At 46.2% G+C, this 19,305-nt stretch overlaps 1 protein-coding gene across 1 annotated transcript in view; it reads right to left on the minus strand.

Moving 5' to 3' along the window:
• LOC132397072 (uncharacterized) overlaps positions 1-19,305 on the minus strand; it is a 280,816-nt gene that overhangs the window by 123,917 nt on the left and 137,594 nt on the right. The window contains exons 4-6 of the mRNA XM_059975332.1: positions 6,828-6,911; positions 5,299-5,364; positions 350-412 (exon numbers count right to left, since the gene is read on the minus strand). Of these exons, the coding sequence (XP_059831315.1) occupies positions 350-412; positions 5,299-5,364; positions 6,828-6,911 (213 nt within the window). The remainder of the gene's footprint in view (positions 1-349; positions 413-5,298; positions 5,365-6,827; positions 6,912-19,305) is intronic.

Raw genomic sequence — 19,305 nt, forward strand, 5'->3', positions numbered from 1 at the left:
GAGGGGTGGTACTGAGGGAGGGTCACACTGTGGGAGGGGTGGTACTGAGAGAGGGTAGGTAAGAAAGGAGTGCTATATAATGTTCCTCCATCAACTCTGTACATTAAAGGGTAGCAATCTGGTTTTTTCACAATTTCCCTGAAGTAGGAAACTAGTTTTTCTGCTTCCCTGTGGGATCTTGCTGTTTCGTCTCAATCAGGGCTGGGATTGGACATGATCCAAGCTCTATTGGTAGGTAGATTAGTGGGGTGGGGCCGCTGGAAATTGCACAATCACTGGTTATCTTATTCAGGGAAGGCACAGGAAGATGGTTGGAGAGTCAAGGGCAGAGAGGCCAGTCTTCACTCACCTGCCTTCCTCTTATTGCGGATCACTTCAATCACGTCGTCCTCTTCAATTCCTGGAAAAATAGCTGTGGTGGGGTGGGGGGGGGGGTGTATCATTGAGATCCCAGCTTCACTGAGTAGTGATCCCCTTCCCTCAGCTAGCAGGTAAGCCCCAAGAATTGCCTCGAACTCACCCCATCACAAATCAAACCTAACCCAACCATCCTATCCCAAACCTAATCCCAATCCCATCCCAAATGCACTCCAACCTCACCCCTTCCCCACCCACAAATCCACTCCTAACCCATTCTAAATTCACCCCAGTCTCACCCCAAACCCAACTCCAACCTATTCCACCCCAACATAGCATATCCCATTCCAAACCTAACCCCAATCCCCACCCCATCCTAACTTCACCCCAACCTCACCCCATCCCATCACAAATTCAACCACAGCCTTACCACATCACCTCTGCATTCCCTGTCTTATCTCGTCCCATCCAAAGCAATCTCACACGATCCATTCTCAAACCCAACCCTCTTTCTATTCCAATCCAAATCCAACCAAACACCATTAAAGGGAGGGCTTTGATTTTGCCCAACAATTTTTGCTCAGGTTACTGAGGTCTGATGGAGTAGTGACACCTCCCTCAACAGGTGGGCAGATACGCACTGGAGAATGTCCCCATTCTTACCCCGCTATCCCACTTCCAATCATTCCATCCTTACCCTCATCTCCACCTAAACTATCCCAAGCTAAATACCAACCTCAAATGCTATCCCACCTCAAATCTAACCTCACCCAAACCCCAACTTCATCCCTATCTCACCCTGAACTCACCCCTATCTCACCACAAACTCCAATTTCACCCCTCTCACCCCAAACCCCATCATTCCAATTGCACTATACATCAACCTGGCCCCTAACCCTATCTCACTCCAAACTGTGTCATTTCAATTACACCATACATCAAGCTGACGCCAAACTCCAAACTCACCCTTACTTCACCGCAAACACCAACCTGATCCCTATTTAACCATATAACCATTTAACAACTACAGCACAGAAACAGGCCATCTCGGCCCTTCTATTCCGTGCCGAACGCTTATTCTCACCTAGTCCTACCGACCTGCACTCAGCCCATAACCCTCCATTCCTTTCCTGTCCATATACCTATCCAATTTTACTTTAAATGACAATATCAAACCTGCCTCTACCACTTCTACTGGAAGCTCATTCCACACAGCTACCACTCTCTGAGAAAAGAAGTTCCCCCTCATGTTACCCCTAAACTTTTGTCCCCAATTCTCAACTCATGTCCTCTTGTTATTAATCTCCCCTACTCTCAACAGAAAAAGCCTATCCACATCAACTCTATCTATCCCCCTCATAATTTTAAATACCTCTATCAAGTCCCCCCTCAACCTTCTACGCTCCAAAGAATAAAGATCTAACTTGTTCAACTCTCTGTAACTTAGGTGCTGAAACTCTGGTAACATTCTAGTAAATCTTCTAGAATCTTCAAATCTTCTCTGTACTCTATCTATTTTGTTTTGTTGACATCGTTCCTATAATTCGGTGATTTCATTCCCATCTCACCACAAACCCCAACCTCACCCAAAATCCCAACTTCACCCAAATCCCATCATTCCAATTGCACCATACATCACCATGACCCTAAACCTCAACCTTGCCCCAAACCCTTATCTCCAAACCCCAACCACACCCCTTTCTCACTCAAAAACCCCAACTTCACACCAATCTCACCCCAAACCCCAACCTTACCCCATACTCGCTCCAAACCCCAGCCTCACCTCAATCTCACTCCAAATCCAACCACCTCAATCTCACTCCAAACCCCAACCTCACCTCAATCTCACTCCAAACCCAACCTCACCCCAATCTCACTCCAAACGCAACCTCACCTCAATCTCACTCCAAACCCAACCTCACCTCAATCTCACTCCAAACCCAACCTCACCTCAATCTAACTCCAAACCTAACCTCACCTCAATCTCACTCCAACCCCAACCTCACCTCAATCTCACTCCAAACCCCAACCTCACCTCAATCTCACTCCAAACCCAACCACACCTCAATCTCACTCCAAACCCCAACCTCACCCCATTTGTATTCCAAACCCCAACCTCACACCAATCTCACCCAAACCCCAATTTCACTCCATACTCACTCCAAACCCAACCTTACCTCAATCTCACTCCAAACCCAACCTCACCTCAATCTCACTCCAAAACCCAACCTCACACCAATCTCACTCCAAACCCCAACTTCACCCCAAACCCACTCCAAACCACACCCTTATCTCACCCCAACCCCAACCTCACCCCATACTCGCTCCAAACCCCAACCTCACTTCAAACCCCAATCTCACTCCAGATGATACTCCTATCTCACCCCATTCGCATTCCAAACCCCAACCTCACACCAATCTCACCCCAAACCCCAACCTCACTTCAAACCCCACTCTCACACCAATCTCACTCCAAGTGATACCCCTATCTCACCCCTTTCGCATTCCAAACCCAACCTCACACCTGTCTCACTCCAAACCCCTACCTCACCCCAAACACCACTATCTCAACCTCACCCCTACCTCATCTCAAACCCCTCACTCTATCCCACCCCAAATCCCAATGTAGTCCCATCTCACCAGAAATCCCAACCTCACCAGAACTCATTTCCCACCCAGTCCTCCCAAACACCCTCACACATATCTTACCCAAACCCCAACACACCAGTATCTCATTGAAATCCTCAACCTCAACCCTATCCCAAACAAACCCCAACCACACCTTAATCTCACACTGTCCCCAATATTATACCTATCCCATCCAAAACCCAAACTCAGTTATATCTCACACCAAATCCAAAACACAGCCCTATGCACAACATCCAAACTCACTCCAAACCCACACCAAACTTCAATATCACACTTATCTCACCCTAAGTCCCAAATTCATCCCTACCCACTCACCCCAAACCCTAACTCCCCCATCTCAACCCAAAGCTCAAATTTATGTCACTACCTCAAACCTCAGCCTCAACCTCACCCCATTCTAGCTCAAAATTCAACCTCAACCCCACTCCAAAACTCAACCACACCCTTCCAACCTCAATTCCATCCCATCCCAAAATCCAACACCCTCCAAACCCCAATGTCACCCCTATCCCACCCCAAACATCTGCCTCAGCCCCATCACATCCCAGATCCCAACCTCACCGAAATCTCATCCCAAATCCAACCTCATCCATCCCACCCAAAAGCCAGTCCTCACCCCAAACCCCAACCTCACCCCATCTCACCCCAAAGCTCAAATTTATGCCACCCTACCTCAAACCTCAGCCTCAACCTCACCCCATTCTAGCTCAAAATTCAACCTCAACCCCACTCCAAAACTCAATCACACCCTTCCAACCTCAATTCCATCCCAAAATCCAACACCCTCCCACCCCAAACCCCAGCCCCAATTCCATCCCATCCCAAAATCCAACACCCTCCAAACCCCAATGTCACCCCTATCCCACCCCAAACATCTGCTTCAGCCCCATCACGTCCCAGATCCCAACCTCACCGAAATCTCATCCCAAATCCAACCTCATCCATCCCACCCAAAAGCCAGTCCTCACCCCAAACCCCAACCTCACCCCATCCCACCCCAAACCACAATCTCACACCAAACCTCAACCTCAACTCCATCCCATCCCAAATTTAAACAACTCTCACAGCAAACCCCAACTTCACTGAAATCTCACCCCAAATTCCAACCTCACTCCTATCCCACCCCAAACGCCTGCCCAAGTCCCATCACATCCCATACCCCAATCTCACCCCAAATGCCAACCTCACCTCATCCCACCCTAATCCCTCTCACTCATATCTCACCCAAAACCCAAGCTCATCCCATCCCAACCCAATACACCAACGTCACCCCCATCTCATCCTAAGCTATCCTGCCGCAAACCTCAGCCCTGTCTAAACCCCACACCAAGCTCAACCCTATCGCACCCCAAACCTCAACCTGCCTCCATCCCACACCAACCTCATCTTCACCCCATCCAAACTCCACCCCAACCTCAGCTCTATCCCAACCCACTCCCACCCTCAATCCACATCCCATTCACCCACCACCCTACCTCAGTCCTCCTCCCTATCCCACTCCAAATCATCTCAACCACCCTATTCCATCCTAAACCATCCCAAACCTAACTCCAACCTCACCCCATCCTATTGCAAAGCTAACCCAAACTTCATCCATATCCCATCCGAACCCCAATCTCACCCTGTCCTATTCCAAATTCTCCACAACCCCATTCCAAACCTGATCTCAAACCCAATCTCACCCCATCCTATTCCAGATTCTCCACAACCCGGTTCCAAACCCAGTCCCAACCCAATCTCACCCCTACTGCTTGACCTTACATCCTATTCGTTGTGATCTTACAACATATTGTCTGTCTGTACTGCACTCTCTCTGTAGCTGTTACACATGATTCTGCACTCTGTCATTGTTTTACTTTGTTCTGCCTCAATGCTCTGGGTAATGATCTGATCTGTATGCAAGACAAAGTTTTTCACTTTATCTCAGTAATAAACCAAACAAGGTGGAGTTGGTTAAGGTATAAGATTCTGACTGTGTAACACTGCTTTCTGTGCACTTGGTCAAATCGGAGTTACTCATCATGGTGGCACGTTATGAGTACTAACAACTCAGGGAAGGGCTGGGGGCAGCCCGCAAGTGTTGCCACACATTCTGGTGCCAATGTAGCATGTCCACAATGTTCAGCAGAACAACACAAAACAAGCTCTGTTCCCCTCTCACACTCACACCCTCATACACAGTTCTCTTAACTACATGGGGTGAGGACACCTCTTGATGCTGCAGATAGTTCCCTTGGGCGGGCTATAGTGCAGAGTTAACCCCAGTATATCAGCATTTTCACTGGTACTCACTGGTGGTGATAATCTCCTCAACAGGCCAGAGTTTCGGAGAAGGAGAAGGAGGAGAAGGAGAGGGCTCTGTTCAAGGCAACAGAAAGATTGTTACCACATGCCTCACTTCCAGTGTGGAGTGATGTCACAAGTGAATGGTCAGCTTCCCCTACCTTGGTCCAATCCTAATCACCGAATGGCCTCCCCTACCCACTGCTTTCCCCGGTCTATCACATACACCGAATGGCCTCCCCTACCCACTGCTTTCCCCGGTCTATCACATACACCGAATGGCCTCCCCTACCCACTGCTTTCCCCGGTCTATCCCATACACCGAATGGCCTCCCCTACCCACTGCTTTCCCCGGTCTATCACATACACCGAATGGCCTCCCCTACCCACTGCTTTCCCCGGTCTATCCCATACACCGAATGGCCTCCCCTACCCACTGCTTTCCCCGGTCTATCACATACACCGAATGGCCTCCCCTACCCACTGCTTTCCCCGGTCTATCCCATACACCGAATGGCCTCCCCTATCCACTGCTTTCCCCGGTGTATCCCATACACCGAATGGCCTCCCCTACCCACTGCTTTCCCCGGTGTATCCCATACACCGAATGGCCTCCCCTACCCACTGCTTTCACCGGTGTATCCCATACACCGAATGGCCTCCCCTACCCACTGCTTTCCCTGGTCTATCCCATACACCGAATGGCCTCCCCTACCCACTGCTTTCCCTGATCTATCCCATACACCGAATGGCCTCTCCTACCCACTGCTTTCCCTGGTCTATCCCATACACCGAATGGCCTCCCCTACCTACTGCTTTCCCCGGTCTATCCCATACACCGAATGGCCTCCCCTACCCACTGCTTTCCCTGGTCTATCCCATACACCGAATGGCCTCCCCTACCCACTGCTTTCACCGGTGTATCCCATACACCGAATGGCCTCCCCTACCCACTGCTTTCCCTGGTCTATCCCATACACCGAATGGCCTCCCCTACCCACTGCTTTCCCTGGTCTATCCCATACACCGAATGGCCTCCCCTACCCACTGCTTTCCCCGGTCTATCCCATACACCGAATGGCCTCCCCTACCTACTACTTTCCCCGGTCTATCCCATACACCAAATGGCCTCCCCTACCCACTGCTTTCCCCGGTCTATCCCATACACCGAATGGTCTTCCCTACCCTACAGAGGTAGGTCAATACTGAGAGAGGGTCACACAATGGGTGGGGTGATACTGAGGGAGTATCACATTGTGAGAGGAGTGGTACTGAAGGAGAATCCCAGGCAGTGACTCAGCTCCTGGCAGAGTTGGAAAGTTGCATAAGGTGTTCAGGGAGCTGCGAAGGCTGGGAGAAAGTGTGACAGTACCCCTGTGTAAGGGTGGGGGGATGAGGTTCAAAAACAGGGCAGGGGGCCACACACAGAGACATGATTAGCCTGAGGAGCAGTGGGGGAACCTGGTGACTGAGTCACAGAGGGAGCTGGGGTCAGGGCCAGGCAATGGGCCAAAGCCAGTAAGTTGTGTGTTGGATACCTGCTCGCTTCTCTCTGATGTACTCCACCATGCCTCCATTTGTGTAAGCCTCAATCCTCTCCTCCGGGTAGTCTATTTCTGCAACTGAGGAACATGAGATTGGGTTTAGTCTCTGCCCTGCCCACACCCCAGAATGTCCCAATGTGTCTCACAGACCCGAACAGGACCTTGGCCAGTATATCTGACCTCATCCACTCTGTCCCTGCAACCCCAGGGTGCTGGAGGAACCACTGTCATCAGCCAGAAATATACCAACAACTGATACTGAACAGAGCAATACAGCACAGCGCAGGCACTTTGTTCCACCATGTTTTGCTAACCTTTTAACCTACTCTAAAATCAATTGAACCCTCCCCCCCACGTAGTTCTCCAGTTTTCTAATATCTATGTGCCTAGCTAAGAGTTTTCTGGATGCCCCCTACCACCACTCCTGGCAGGACATTCCATGAACCTACCACATTCTATGAAAAAAACTACCTCTGACATTCCCCTACACTTCCCTCCAACCTCCTTAAAATTATATTCCTCATGTTGGCCATTTGTATCGTAGGAAAATGTCTCTGGCTGCCCACTTAATTTATGCCTTTTGTACACCCTCTATCTTATCACGTCTCATCCTCTCCAAAGACAGTAGCCCCAGCTTGCTCAACCTATCCTCATTGGACATGCTCTCTAATCCAGGCAGCATCCTGGTAAATCTCCCCTGCATCCTCTCTTTAGATTCAACACTGAGTCATGTCATCTGCAGAAATTCTCTGATGACTCAGCAATAATTGGGTGTATAAAGGGAGGATGAATACCGGGCCCTGGTGGAGCACTTGTCAAATGGTGCAAGCTGAATCATCTGCAGCTCAACATCAGTAAGACAAAGGAGATGGTGATGGACTTTAGGAAGACTAAGCTTACACAGCTCCCTGTTATTATTGATGGGGAGGACCTACAGGTACCTGGGGATGCACCCGGATGACAGACTTGAGTGGAGTATGAACACAGGGGCTGTGTACAAGAAGGGCCAGAGTCACCTCTACTTCCTGAGGAGACTGAGATCCTTTGGAATATGCAGGCCTCTCCTTCACATGTTCTACCAGTCTGCTGTCACCAGGACAATCATCTATGCGGTGGTGTGTTGGGGCAATGGCATCAACACGGATTATGCCAACAGGCTCAATAAACTGATTAGAAAGGCTGGCTCTGTTATAGGAGTCAAACTGGACACACTGGAGGCTGTGGCAGAACAAAGGACTCCTAAGAAAATCCTGGCAATTCTGGACAATGTTTCTCAACCTCTGTATGTCACCTTGGCTGAACAGAGGAGCACTTTTAGTAATAGACTAAGACAACTGTGCTGCTCCAAAGAATGCTATATGAGGTCATTCCTAACTTCGGCGATTAGGCTCTGTAATGAGCTTATTATAGAAATAATCTATTTCCGTGGAAGTGATGACCCCCCCCCCCTATTAGACTGTTTGTGGTAACTTATTTTTTATTCTTTCTTACTTCTAATATTTGTATACCTGTGCACTTGTAACGTTACTGTGACACTGTAATTTCCTTTGGGTTCAATAAAGTATCTCTCTATCTCTGAAGCTTCTACATCCTTCCCATAATGAGATGACCAGATTTGAACATAATACTCTAACCAGAGTTTTATAGAGCTCTTACGTAGCCTCATGGCTCTTGAACTCAATCACCATTTACTTTCTTAACCACCCTATCAACTTGCAAGGCAACATTGAGGGATCTATGGACATGGACACCAAAATCCTTTGTTCCTCCACACTGCTAAGAATCCTCCCACCTTCAAATTCAATTTGCAAAGTGAATCACTTTACATTTCTTTGGGTTGAACTCCATCTACCACTTCTCAGCCCAGTTCTATACCCTATTAATGTCTGATTGCATCCTCCGACAACCTTCTACAGAATCCACAACTCCAACGTTGGTGTCATCTGCAAACTTCCTAACCCATCCTTCCACTTCCTCATCCAAGTCATCTTTATAAATCACAAAGAGCAGGTGACCCAAAATAGATCCTTGTGGAGCACCTCCAGGCAGAATATGCTCCATCCACAACCACCAGCTGCTTTCAGTAGGCAAGCCAATTATGAACCCAGGCAACCAAGCTTCCATGGATCCCAACCCTTCTACTGTTCTCTGGGTCACAGAATTACAAAGATATGCAAACCTTTGAGAGAGGAACTATGTCTCATTGCAGTTTACGGCAGGGGTTTTCCTCATCCAGGTCCTGTCGTCCCCACCTGCCTCCTTGGGACAGACTTTCACAAATCTCTCCATGAGGCAATTCCTTAATTCAGCAATCAATGCCCTGGATGTGAACTTTGCTTCTGGCACAGACAAAGGACCTCCCAATGGGGTCCAGTTGCAGCCAATTTTCTTTGTACATACTGAGAACAATCCTTTCCAACCTGCTCACCAACCACAGCAGGCTAAAGAAATTAAGCATTTCCCCATCACTCCTCACTAATTTTTACCGATGCACCATAAAAAGCATTCTATCCAGACAAATCACAGCTTGGAATGACAACTGCTCTGGATGTAACCACAAGAAACTGCAGAGAGTTGTGGACACATCTCAGCAAATCACGGAAACCAGCCTCCCCTCCATGGATTCTCCTACACTTCTCACTGCCTTGGTAAAGCTGCAGAATCAAAGACCCTCCCACCCTGGACATTCTCTCTTCTCCTCTCTCTCATTCGGCAGAAGATACAAAAGCCTGAAAGCACATACCTCCAGGCTCAAGGACTGCTTCTAGCCTGGTGTTATAAGACTACAAATAGTTGTCTAGTATGATAAGTTGGACTTTGACCTTGTACCTTATTGTCCACCTGCACTGTACTTTCTCTGTGGTTTTATTCTGCATTGTTATTGTTTTACCTTGTTCTACCTCAAAGCACTGAAATGATTTGATCTGCACGAACAGGATGCAAGACCAGCTTTTCACTGTGTCTCGGTACATATGGCAATAAACCAATTCCAATTCCAACTGAGAGCTTGTTCTGATATCATGGACTAGCCAGTTAGATGTTGGTCCTCTGCACCTTATGGACCAGACACCCACCTTCCTCTCCTCAACAACATTTACCAATGTCTCACCATTTGGAAAGTAGTCTCTTTTCCTGACCAGAATAATTCACTCACTCTGCTCTGTCCGACACTCACCTCATCATGTCTCTCAACTCCTCAAACCACAGGACTGTGCAAAGTCTTAGGTATATATATCTAGGGTGCCTCAGACTGGCGCACAGTCCTGATACAGTACACAACAGCATTTCTATTCATATCCCAGATGTGGAAGTTGATGCTGTTTCCCCCTCCCTCACTGCCTTACAAAAACTGATAATACAGCATCCCTGGCCCTTTAGTGATGCTAGACTGGGAGATCTTCCAGACTGTGGAATGTCCCTCCCATTTGTACATCACACTTTTAATATTTCAATAGTCCCTTTTATTATCAGGGAATGTATACAATATACAACTTGAAATTCTTGTTCTCTGCAGAAATATGTATAAGTTTTTGAGTGTTTAGTTGACAAACCAAATCTCCACAAACTCCTAATGGAATACAGCTATGCTCTTGCCTTCTTTATAACTGAATCAATATGTTGGTTCAGAAACTTGAAATTGCTCACTCTCTCCACTGCTCATCCCTCCATGAGGACTGGTGTGTGCTTCCTCATCTTACCCTTTCTATAGTTCACAATCAACTCTTTGGTTCTTACTGCCTTTGAGGGCAAGGTTGTTGCTGCGACACCACTCGCTGATATGTCTCGCTCCTGTACACCCTCTCATCTCCATATGAGAGACTGCCAACAATCATCAGCAAATTTATAGATGCGGATTGAGCTGTGCCTAGCCACACAGTCATGGGTGTAGAGAGAGAAGAGCAGTGGGATAAGCATACGCCCCTGTGGAGTGCCAATGTTATTGTTAGTGAGGTGCAGATTTTAACTCCAATCCACACAGATTGTGGTCTTCCAGTTAGGAAGTGGAGGATCCAGTTGCAGAGGGAGGTACAGAGGCCCAGGTTCTGGAGATTTCCAATCAGGTCTATAGGAATGATGGTGTTAAATGCTGAGCTATAGTCAATGAACAGCATCCTGACATTAGTATTTGCATTTTCCAAATGATCCAAGGCTGCATGGAGAGCAATTAAGATCGTATCTGCTGTAGACCTATTAGGCACACTGCAGTGGATCCAGGTGCTTCCTGAGACAGGTGTTAATTCTAGCCATGACCAACATCTCAAAGTACTTCATCGCCATCGATGTGAGCATTACTGGACAATAGTCGTGGAGGCAGCTCACGCTGATCTTCTTGGGCACTGATATAACTATTGCCCTTTTGAAGCAGGTGGGAACTTCCAATTGTAGCAGTGAGAATGCCTTTGTGATGAATGTCAGTGAGAATTGAAAATGTCTTTGAATACTCCTGCCAGTTGGTTGGTACAGCTTTTCAGGGGCCACTCCCTTTAACATCACCTGATTAACTCAAATATTTATTACAATACTATGTAATGTGTACAAAAAAGTGCTCTGTTGCCGATTCTTGAGTTGAAAGCTTGGGAACAAAATGTGATACGGCAGACTTTATCACCATAAATCAGGGAGTAGTTTTGTTATGTCTCCCCTCTCACTGTGAAAGGGTGGTACCTCTCCGACCCTTTATTAGGAAGAGACAGAGCCTGGGGTATCTCAATTCATTCACAGAACCACAGAACATTACAGCACAGAAACAGGCCTTTTGACCCTTCTTGGCTGTCCCAAACCATTTTTCTGCCTAGTTCCAGTGACCTGCACCTGGACTATATCCCTCCATACATCTCTCATCCATATACCTGTCCAAGATTTTCTTAAATGTTAAAAGTGAGCCCGCATTCACCGCTTCATCTGGCAGCTCATTCCACACTCCCACCACTCTGTGTGAAGAAGCCCCCCCGAATATTCCCTTTATACTTTTCCCCCTTCACCCTTAACCCATGTCCTCTGTTTCTTTTCTTTCCCCTAGCCTCAGTGGAAAAAGCCTGCTTGCATTCACTCTATCTATACCCATCATAATTTTATACACCTTTATCAAATCTCCCCTCATTCTTCTATGCTCCAGGGAATTAAGTCCTAACCTAATCAACCTTTCTCTGTAACTCAGTTTCTCAAGTCCTGGCAACATCCTTGTCAACCTTCTCTGCACTCTTTCAACTTTATTAATATCCTTCTTGTAATTTGATGGCCAAAACTGCACACAATACTCCAAATTCGGCCTCACCAATGCCTTATACAACCTCACCATAACATTCCAACTCTTATACTCAATACTTTGGTTTATAAAGGCCAATGTACCAAAAGCTCTCTTTACTACCTTATCTACCACTTTTAGAGAATTTTGTATCGGTATTCCCAGATCCCTCTGTTCTACCGCACTCCTCAGTGCCCTACCATTTACCTTGTATGTTCTACCTTGGTTTTTCCTTCCAAAGTGCAATACCTCACACTTGTCTGTATTAAACTCCATCTGCCATTTTTCAACCCATTTTTCCAGATCCCTCTGCCATTTTTGAAAACCTTCCTCACTGTCTTCTACACCTACAATCTTTGTATCATCAGCAAATTTGCTGATCCAATTGGCCACATTATCATCTAGATCATTGATATAGATGACAAATAACAATGGAGCCAGCACTGATCCCTGTGGAACACCATTCATTGGGTGAATGATTAGTTTTTGTTGTACCGCAGATCAGGGTCTCTCTTGGGGGCTTACTATTGCTGGCTTGGTGGGTGAAGGATTCTGAAGTAAGTGAGGGTGGGGGGAGGTTAATACTTTGCTGCTGCTTGTGTGTGGGAGGTGGAGTAGGGGGGCTTTGGAGTTCTAACATTTTTACTGTCACTCATTTGTTGGGGCACTCTGTTTTGTAGACAGCATTCTGACTGGCTGTATCATCATCTGGTATGGGTGGGGTTGGGGGAGCTACTGAACAAGATCAAAATGGTGCAGAAACTTGTCAAATTAGCCATCTCTATCATGGATACCACCCTCCGTAGTATCTAAGACACCTTCAAGGAGCGATGCCTTGGGAAGGCAACATCCATCATTAAGGATCCCCACCACCTAGGACATGCCCTCTTCACACTGTTACTGTCAGGAAGGAGATACAGATGCCTAAAGGCACACACTCAGCCATTCAGGAACAGCTTCTTTTCCTCTGCCATCTGATTTCTGAATGGACATTGAACCCGTGAACTCCACCTCACCATTTTTTATTTCGATTTTTTTTGCACTACTTATTTTAACTTAACTATTTAACAGACACAAATATATATCCTCAATGTAGTTGTCTTTTTTCTCTATATTTATTTATCATGTATTTCTTTGTACTGCTGCCATAAAGGTAACAAACTTCACAACATATGCCAGTGAAATTAAACCTGATTCTGATTCTGACATGAGGCTCCAATGAATTAAAAAGGAGTGGGAAACAGGGTTTAAAGGGAAGCAGGAATCAGGGGCTCGGTGAGTTTAAAGACAGCAGGAAACAGGGTTTAAATGGAAGCGGGAATCGGGGGCTCAGTGAGTTTAAAGACAGCAGGAAACAGGGTTTAAATGGAAGGGGGAATCGGGGGCTCAGTGAGTTTAAAGACAGCAGGAAACAGGGTTTAAATGGAAGGGGGAAACGGAGTCCTGTGAATTAAAAGGGAATGGGAAATATCACCTGATGATCAAGATGCTGAAACATTTCGATTTCCAAACAAGTAGACAGCAGGTTATGGGAGCTCCGCAGTTAGTGGAAGTGAACTGTGCTGGTGGCATTGTGTTACACACAGAACACTCCTCAAGGATGCAGGTGAGTTTAATACAGTTGGTTTAAGGTCAGCATTACTGAGTCCATAGACTTCCATTCAATTAGTCAAATTCAAGTTCCTGGCTGTGGCAGGATTCAAGCCTTAGGTCTCTGACTGCTGGCTTAACATCTATATTTTTGGAACAAACTTGATGGGCCAAATGGCCTAATTCTACTATGTCTTATGGGGGTGTTCAAGGACAACTTCAATCTCTCACCACTGCAGTCGAATGCTCCTACTTGCTTCAAAAGGGTGACAATCATACCAGTGACCAAGAGCAGGTGAGCTCTCTAACAACTATGGTTCAGTTACATTCACATCGACTGTGATAAAGTGTCTTGAGACACTGGTCACAGGCCGAGACAACTCTTGCCCAAGCAAGGACCCGGACTTGCTGCAATTTGCCTGTCACCACAATAGGTCTACAGTGGATGCATACTCACTGGCTGTCCACTTGGCCTTGAAGCACCCGGACAACAGCAATACCTACATCAGGCTGCTATTGATTGATTACAGCTCAGTGTTCAAACCCTAGGTAGCCTCCTACCTGCCAGCATGAACATTCAACTCATTCAAGATACCCCTGCCCCCACCTTACCCCTTCCCTATCTATTATTTTAGTCTGGTTCTCTTTCTCTCTCTTTTTCCCCCCTCACTATAATCTCCCCCCAGCCCTACCTTGCTTTCTCTTTTATTTCCCATAATTCTCCACCTTCCTCCTAGCCCATTTCCCTTCAGCCTATCACTTCCAAGCTCTCTACTTCATCCTTCCCCCCACTTCTTATCCCCCCTCGACCATCCCATGTTACTTCACTCCTGATGAAGGGTTTTGGCCCAAAACGTCATTGCTACCTCCTCCCATAGATGCTGTTTGGCCTGCTGAGTTCTGCCAGCATTTTGTGTTTTTAAACACTTTCTCAACTGTTTTTTTAACTCTCTTTTTGCATTACTTAATTAACTTTATATATATTTCTTACTGTAATTTATAGATTTAAAAATTATTATGCAATACTGCCACAAAACAACAAATTTCATGACATATGCCAGATTAAACCTGATTCTCATCTTATGTACTTCACCTATCCTGGCAACATCTCAGAAGATTCAAAGATTCCACTTTGATTGGTCAAATATGATTGTGTCAGGTCCACTTACCCATACCCACAGGTACCTGTTCCTGCTTACTGTTGGATGCTGGGATCCTCTAAATCTTGTTAATCAGAAATCATCTGACTCCCTTCTCTTCTGCCTCACCTATACAATTGTGTCTAGGATTGCGGTTTTGGAAGACACCTGGGGGGACCCTCCATCTGGAGCTGCCCGAGTTGGAGGCCTATTCCTCCTGGTGTCTCCACACTCCCCTGTTGGTGTTTGAAACCTCTGTCCTTCTCAATTCCTTCTCCGTTTATCACAGAAATCTGTACTTGTACAGAGAAAGCATCAATCATTTAGAATCATAGTCAGAGAGATGGACAGCACAGAAACAGGCCCTTTGGCCCATCTGGCCTGTGCTCAACAATGTAAACTGCCTAGACCCATTGACCTGCACCCAGACTATTGCCCTCCACCCCTACCATCCATGTACCTATTTAAACTTCTCTTAGTCATAATCGTTGAAATCAAGCTCACATGCACCACTTGTGCGGGCAGCACATTCCATACTCTCAACACCCTCTGAGTAAAAAAGTTAGCCCTTATGTTCCCCTTAAACTTTTCATCTTCCACCCTTAACCATGGCCTCTAGTTCTCATCTCTCCCAACCTCAGTGGAAAAACCCTGCTTGCATTCACCCTATCCATATGTTTCCATTTTGTATAAGCTATGAAATCTCCCCTCAGTCTTCTATGTTCCAAGGAATAAAGTCCTATCCTACTCAATCTTTCCTTATAATTCAGGTCCTCCCATCCCAGCAACAGCCTTGTAAATTTTTTCTGTATTCTTTCAAAATTATTTACATCTTTCCTGTAGGTAGGTGACCAAAACTGCACACATTAGTCCAAATTAGGCTCACCAATGTCTTATACAACTTCTACATAACATCCCAGCTCCTGTATTCAGTACTTTGATTTATGAAAGCCAATGTGCCAAAAGCTTTCTTTATGACCCTGCCTACCTGTGACACCATTTTCAATGAATTATGGACCTGTATTCCCAGATCCCATTGTTCAGCCGCACTCCTCAGTGCCCTACCATTCACTTTGTAAGATCTACCCTACCAAGGTGCAACACCTCAGACTTGTCTGCATTAAATTCCATCTGTGATTTTTCAGCCCATTTTCCCATCTGGTCCAGATGCAGCTGCAAGCTCTGATAATCTTCCTTGATGACCACTGTACCCCCAGTCTTGGTGTCATCCGCAAATTTGCTGATCCAGTTAACCATATTATCATCTAGACTGTTGATATAGGTGGCAAACAACAATGAACCCAGCACTCCACTAGTCACAGGCCTCTAGTCAGAGACACAAACATTTACTACTTCTCCCACAAAGTCAATGTCTAATCCAATTTATGACCTCATCTTGAATGCCAAACGAATGAACCTTCTTGACCAACCTCCTTGCAGGTACATGGCAAATACCTTAATAAAGATAAAATTCACTGCCTTGCCTTCATCAACTTTCCTGGTAACCTTCTTGAAAAACTCTTGCTAAAAGTTAGGTTAGACACGACCTACCATGCGCAAAGTTTATATCCATTCATATATCCAATCCCTTAGAATATCTTCCCATAACTTTCCCACTGCTGATGTCAGACACAATGGCCTATAATTTTCTGATTTACTTGGAGCCTTTCTTGAACGGTGGAACAACATGGCTTTCCTCTAGACCTCTGGAACCTCACCTGTCACCAAGGATGATTTAAATATCTCTGTTAGAACCCTTGTAATTTCTGCATTTGCCTCCTGCAGGTTCTGAGGGAACCCCTTGTCTGGCCTTGGGGATTTCTCCACCCTAATTTGCCTCAAGACAGCAAACACTTCTTCCTCTGAAATCTGTACGGGGTCCATGACCTCACTGCTGCTTTGCCTCAATTTGAGAGACTCTGTGCCAGTTTCCTGAGTAAATACAGATGCAAAGAATTCATTGAAGATCTCCCCCATCTCTTTTGGCTCCAGGGCCATTCTGGTCCCCCAGAGAACCAATTTTGTCCCTTACAATCCTTTGGCTCTTAACATACCTGTAGAATTCCTTAGGATTCTCCTTCACCTTGTCTGCTGGAACAACTTCAGGCCTCCCTTTAGTCTTCCTGATTTCATTCTTAAGTGAAATATCTCTTGAAAATGCGGTTCCCTAAACCTGTTACCTTTACTTGTCATTCTGACAAGCACATGGAAACTTTGTACTCTCAAAATTGCATTTTTGAAGGCTTCCCATTTACCATATACACTGTTGCCAGAAAACAGCCTGTTCCAATCCACACATGCCAGGCCTTTTCTGATAACATCAAAATTGGCCTTTCTGCAATTTAGAATCTCAACCTGAAGACCAAACCTATCGTCTTCCATACTTACTTTGAAACTAATAGCAATATGATCACTTGATGTAAAGTGCTCCCCTACACAAACTTCTGTCACCTGCCCTGGTGCATTCCCTAAAAGCAGATCAAGTATGGCACTCTCTCTCATTGGGACTTCTACGTACTCATTAATGAAACTTTCCTGAACACATTTGTGTTCAGGAAAGGCCCTTGTGGCTAAAGGGATCGGGGGTATGGAGAGAAAGCAGGTACAGGGTTCTGAGTTGGATGATCAGCCATGATCATACTGAATAGTGGTGCAGGCTCTAAGGACCAAATGGCCTACTCCTGCACCTATTTTCTATGTTTCTATTTGACAAATACTATCCCATTTAGTTTCTTACTGTATGGGAGTTCCAGTCAATATATGGAAAGTTAAAATCACCTACTAACACAACTTTATGTTTGATTGGGTTGAATTGGTCTCCAATCTTGGCACTTTACTTGCAAACATTTCACCACCATACAAGGAGATTTCACCATCATCAGTGCACTGTTAATTGTAGTGTCCTCCCATTGCTTGGCCTTTATATACTTATCAATCAGTTGACTGGTCGTCATTATGGAAATTCAATTGTGATGTAGGAGGATATCTCATCTCTGATCAGTTGTGCGGTGAACATTGTGTGTTGTGGTCTAGAATTTTGCCCATATTGGCTTATAAATAGGATCGAGGTTTATATGTCTCTTTGCAGAATTGTTCATGGAAAACTATCCTTCTAGAAATTTTCTTGTATGTCGGGTGTTTGCTTGCGCCATGACTTTCATCGATGCCCAGATGAATTTGTGGCCCTCTTGATCTTCGTGGGTAGAGACTAGAGAGAGTTGGTCACACTGCTTTACAGCCAGTTGATGCTCATGAATCCCTGTGGATAGTTGACTTCCAGTTTGTCCAATATAGTATTTGGGGACTCCCTGGTGTCTGGAGGTTGGAAGAAGAGGTTGATAGCAAAGATGTTGAAGCTGGAAGATGTCTTTTCTACTGTCGAGTTTGATGTGGGTTGTTGCAAGAGCACTCGCCACACCCTCCGGGTTACAGAGGACACCCTGTTCAGGAAAAGGTCACGGCAACTGGCCCCTGCAGAGGTGGAGGATGTTTGGCAGCATCTGCAGAAGTTAAAGGAAGCTGGGATCATCACTGAGTCCAGAAGCCCTTATGCATCTCCAATAGTGGTGGCCAGGAAGAAGAATGGGAAGGTACAGATGTGTGGACTATCGGACTCTGAACAGGCATGCAATCCCTGGCCAGTATATAGTCCCGAGAATTGAGGATGTGCTGCCTGTCTGAGTGGTCTGAAGTGGTTCCGTGTGCTGGACTTGAGAAGTAGGTATTATCAGATCCCCATGAGTGAGGCTGACAAAGAGAAGACGGCATTCATGTGTCCACTGGGATGCTTGCAGTTCGAAAGGTATCCAGCGGGTCATGGAGAAGGCGGCGGGGGATATGAATTTGCTTGAGGCTTTGGTATACCTGGATGATCTAATAGTGTTGGTCCACCTTGGAAGAATATGAAGTGAGGCTACAGAAGGTGCTGGGTCACCTGAAAGCTGAAGGGTTAAAACTTTCCCAGGACAGGTGCCAGTTCTGCAAGATGTCTGTCTTCAACTACTGCACAGAGTCTTGCCATCTTCAGAAGTTTTCTGATGACTCTGCCATAGTTGGATGCATCAGCAAGGGAGATGAGGCTGAGTACAGGGCTACAGTGGGAAACTTTGTCACATGGTGTGAGCAGAATCATCTGCAGCTTAATGTGAAAAAGACTAAGGAGCAGGTGGTGGACCTGAGGAGGGCTAAGGCACCGGTGACCCGTTTCTATCTAAGGGGTCAGGGTGGACATGGTAGAGGATTACAAATACCTGGGGATACGAATCGACAATAAACTGGACTGATCAAAGAACACTGAGGCTGTCTACAAGAAGGGTCAGAGCCGTCTCTACTTCCTGAGGAGACTGAGGTCCTTTAACATCTGCTGGACGATGCTGAGGATGTTCTACGAGTCTGTGGTGGCCAGTGCTATCATGTTTGTTGTGTGCTGGGGCAGCAGGCTGAGGGTAGCAGACACCAACAGAATCAACAAACTCATTCGTTATGGCCAGTTATGTTG

Source organism: Hypanus sabinus, chromosome 7 (genome assembly GCF_030144855.1).
Source record: "Hypanus sabinus isolate sHypSab1 chromosome 7, sHypSab1.hap1, whole genome shotgun sequence".
Taxonomy (NCBI): domain Eukaryota; kingdom Metazoa; phylum Chordata; class Chondrichthyes; order Myliobatiformes; family Dasyatidae; genus Hypanus; species Hypanus sabinus.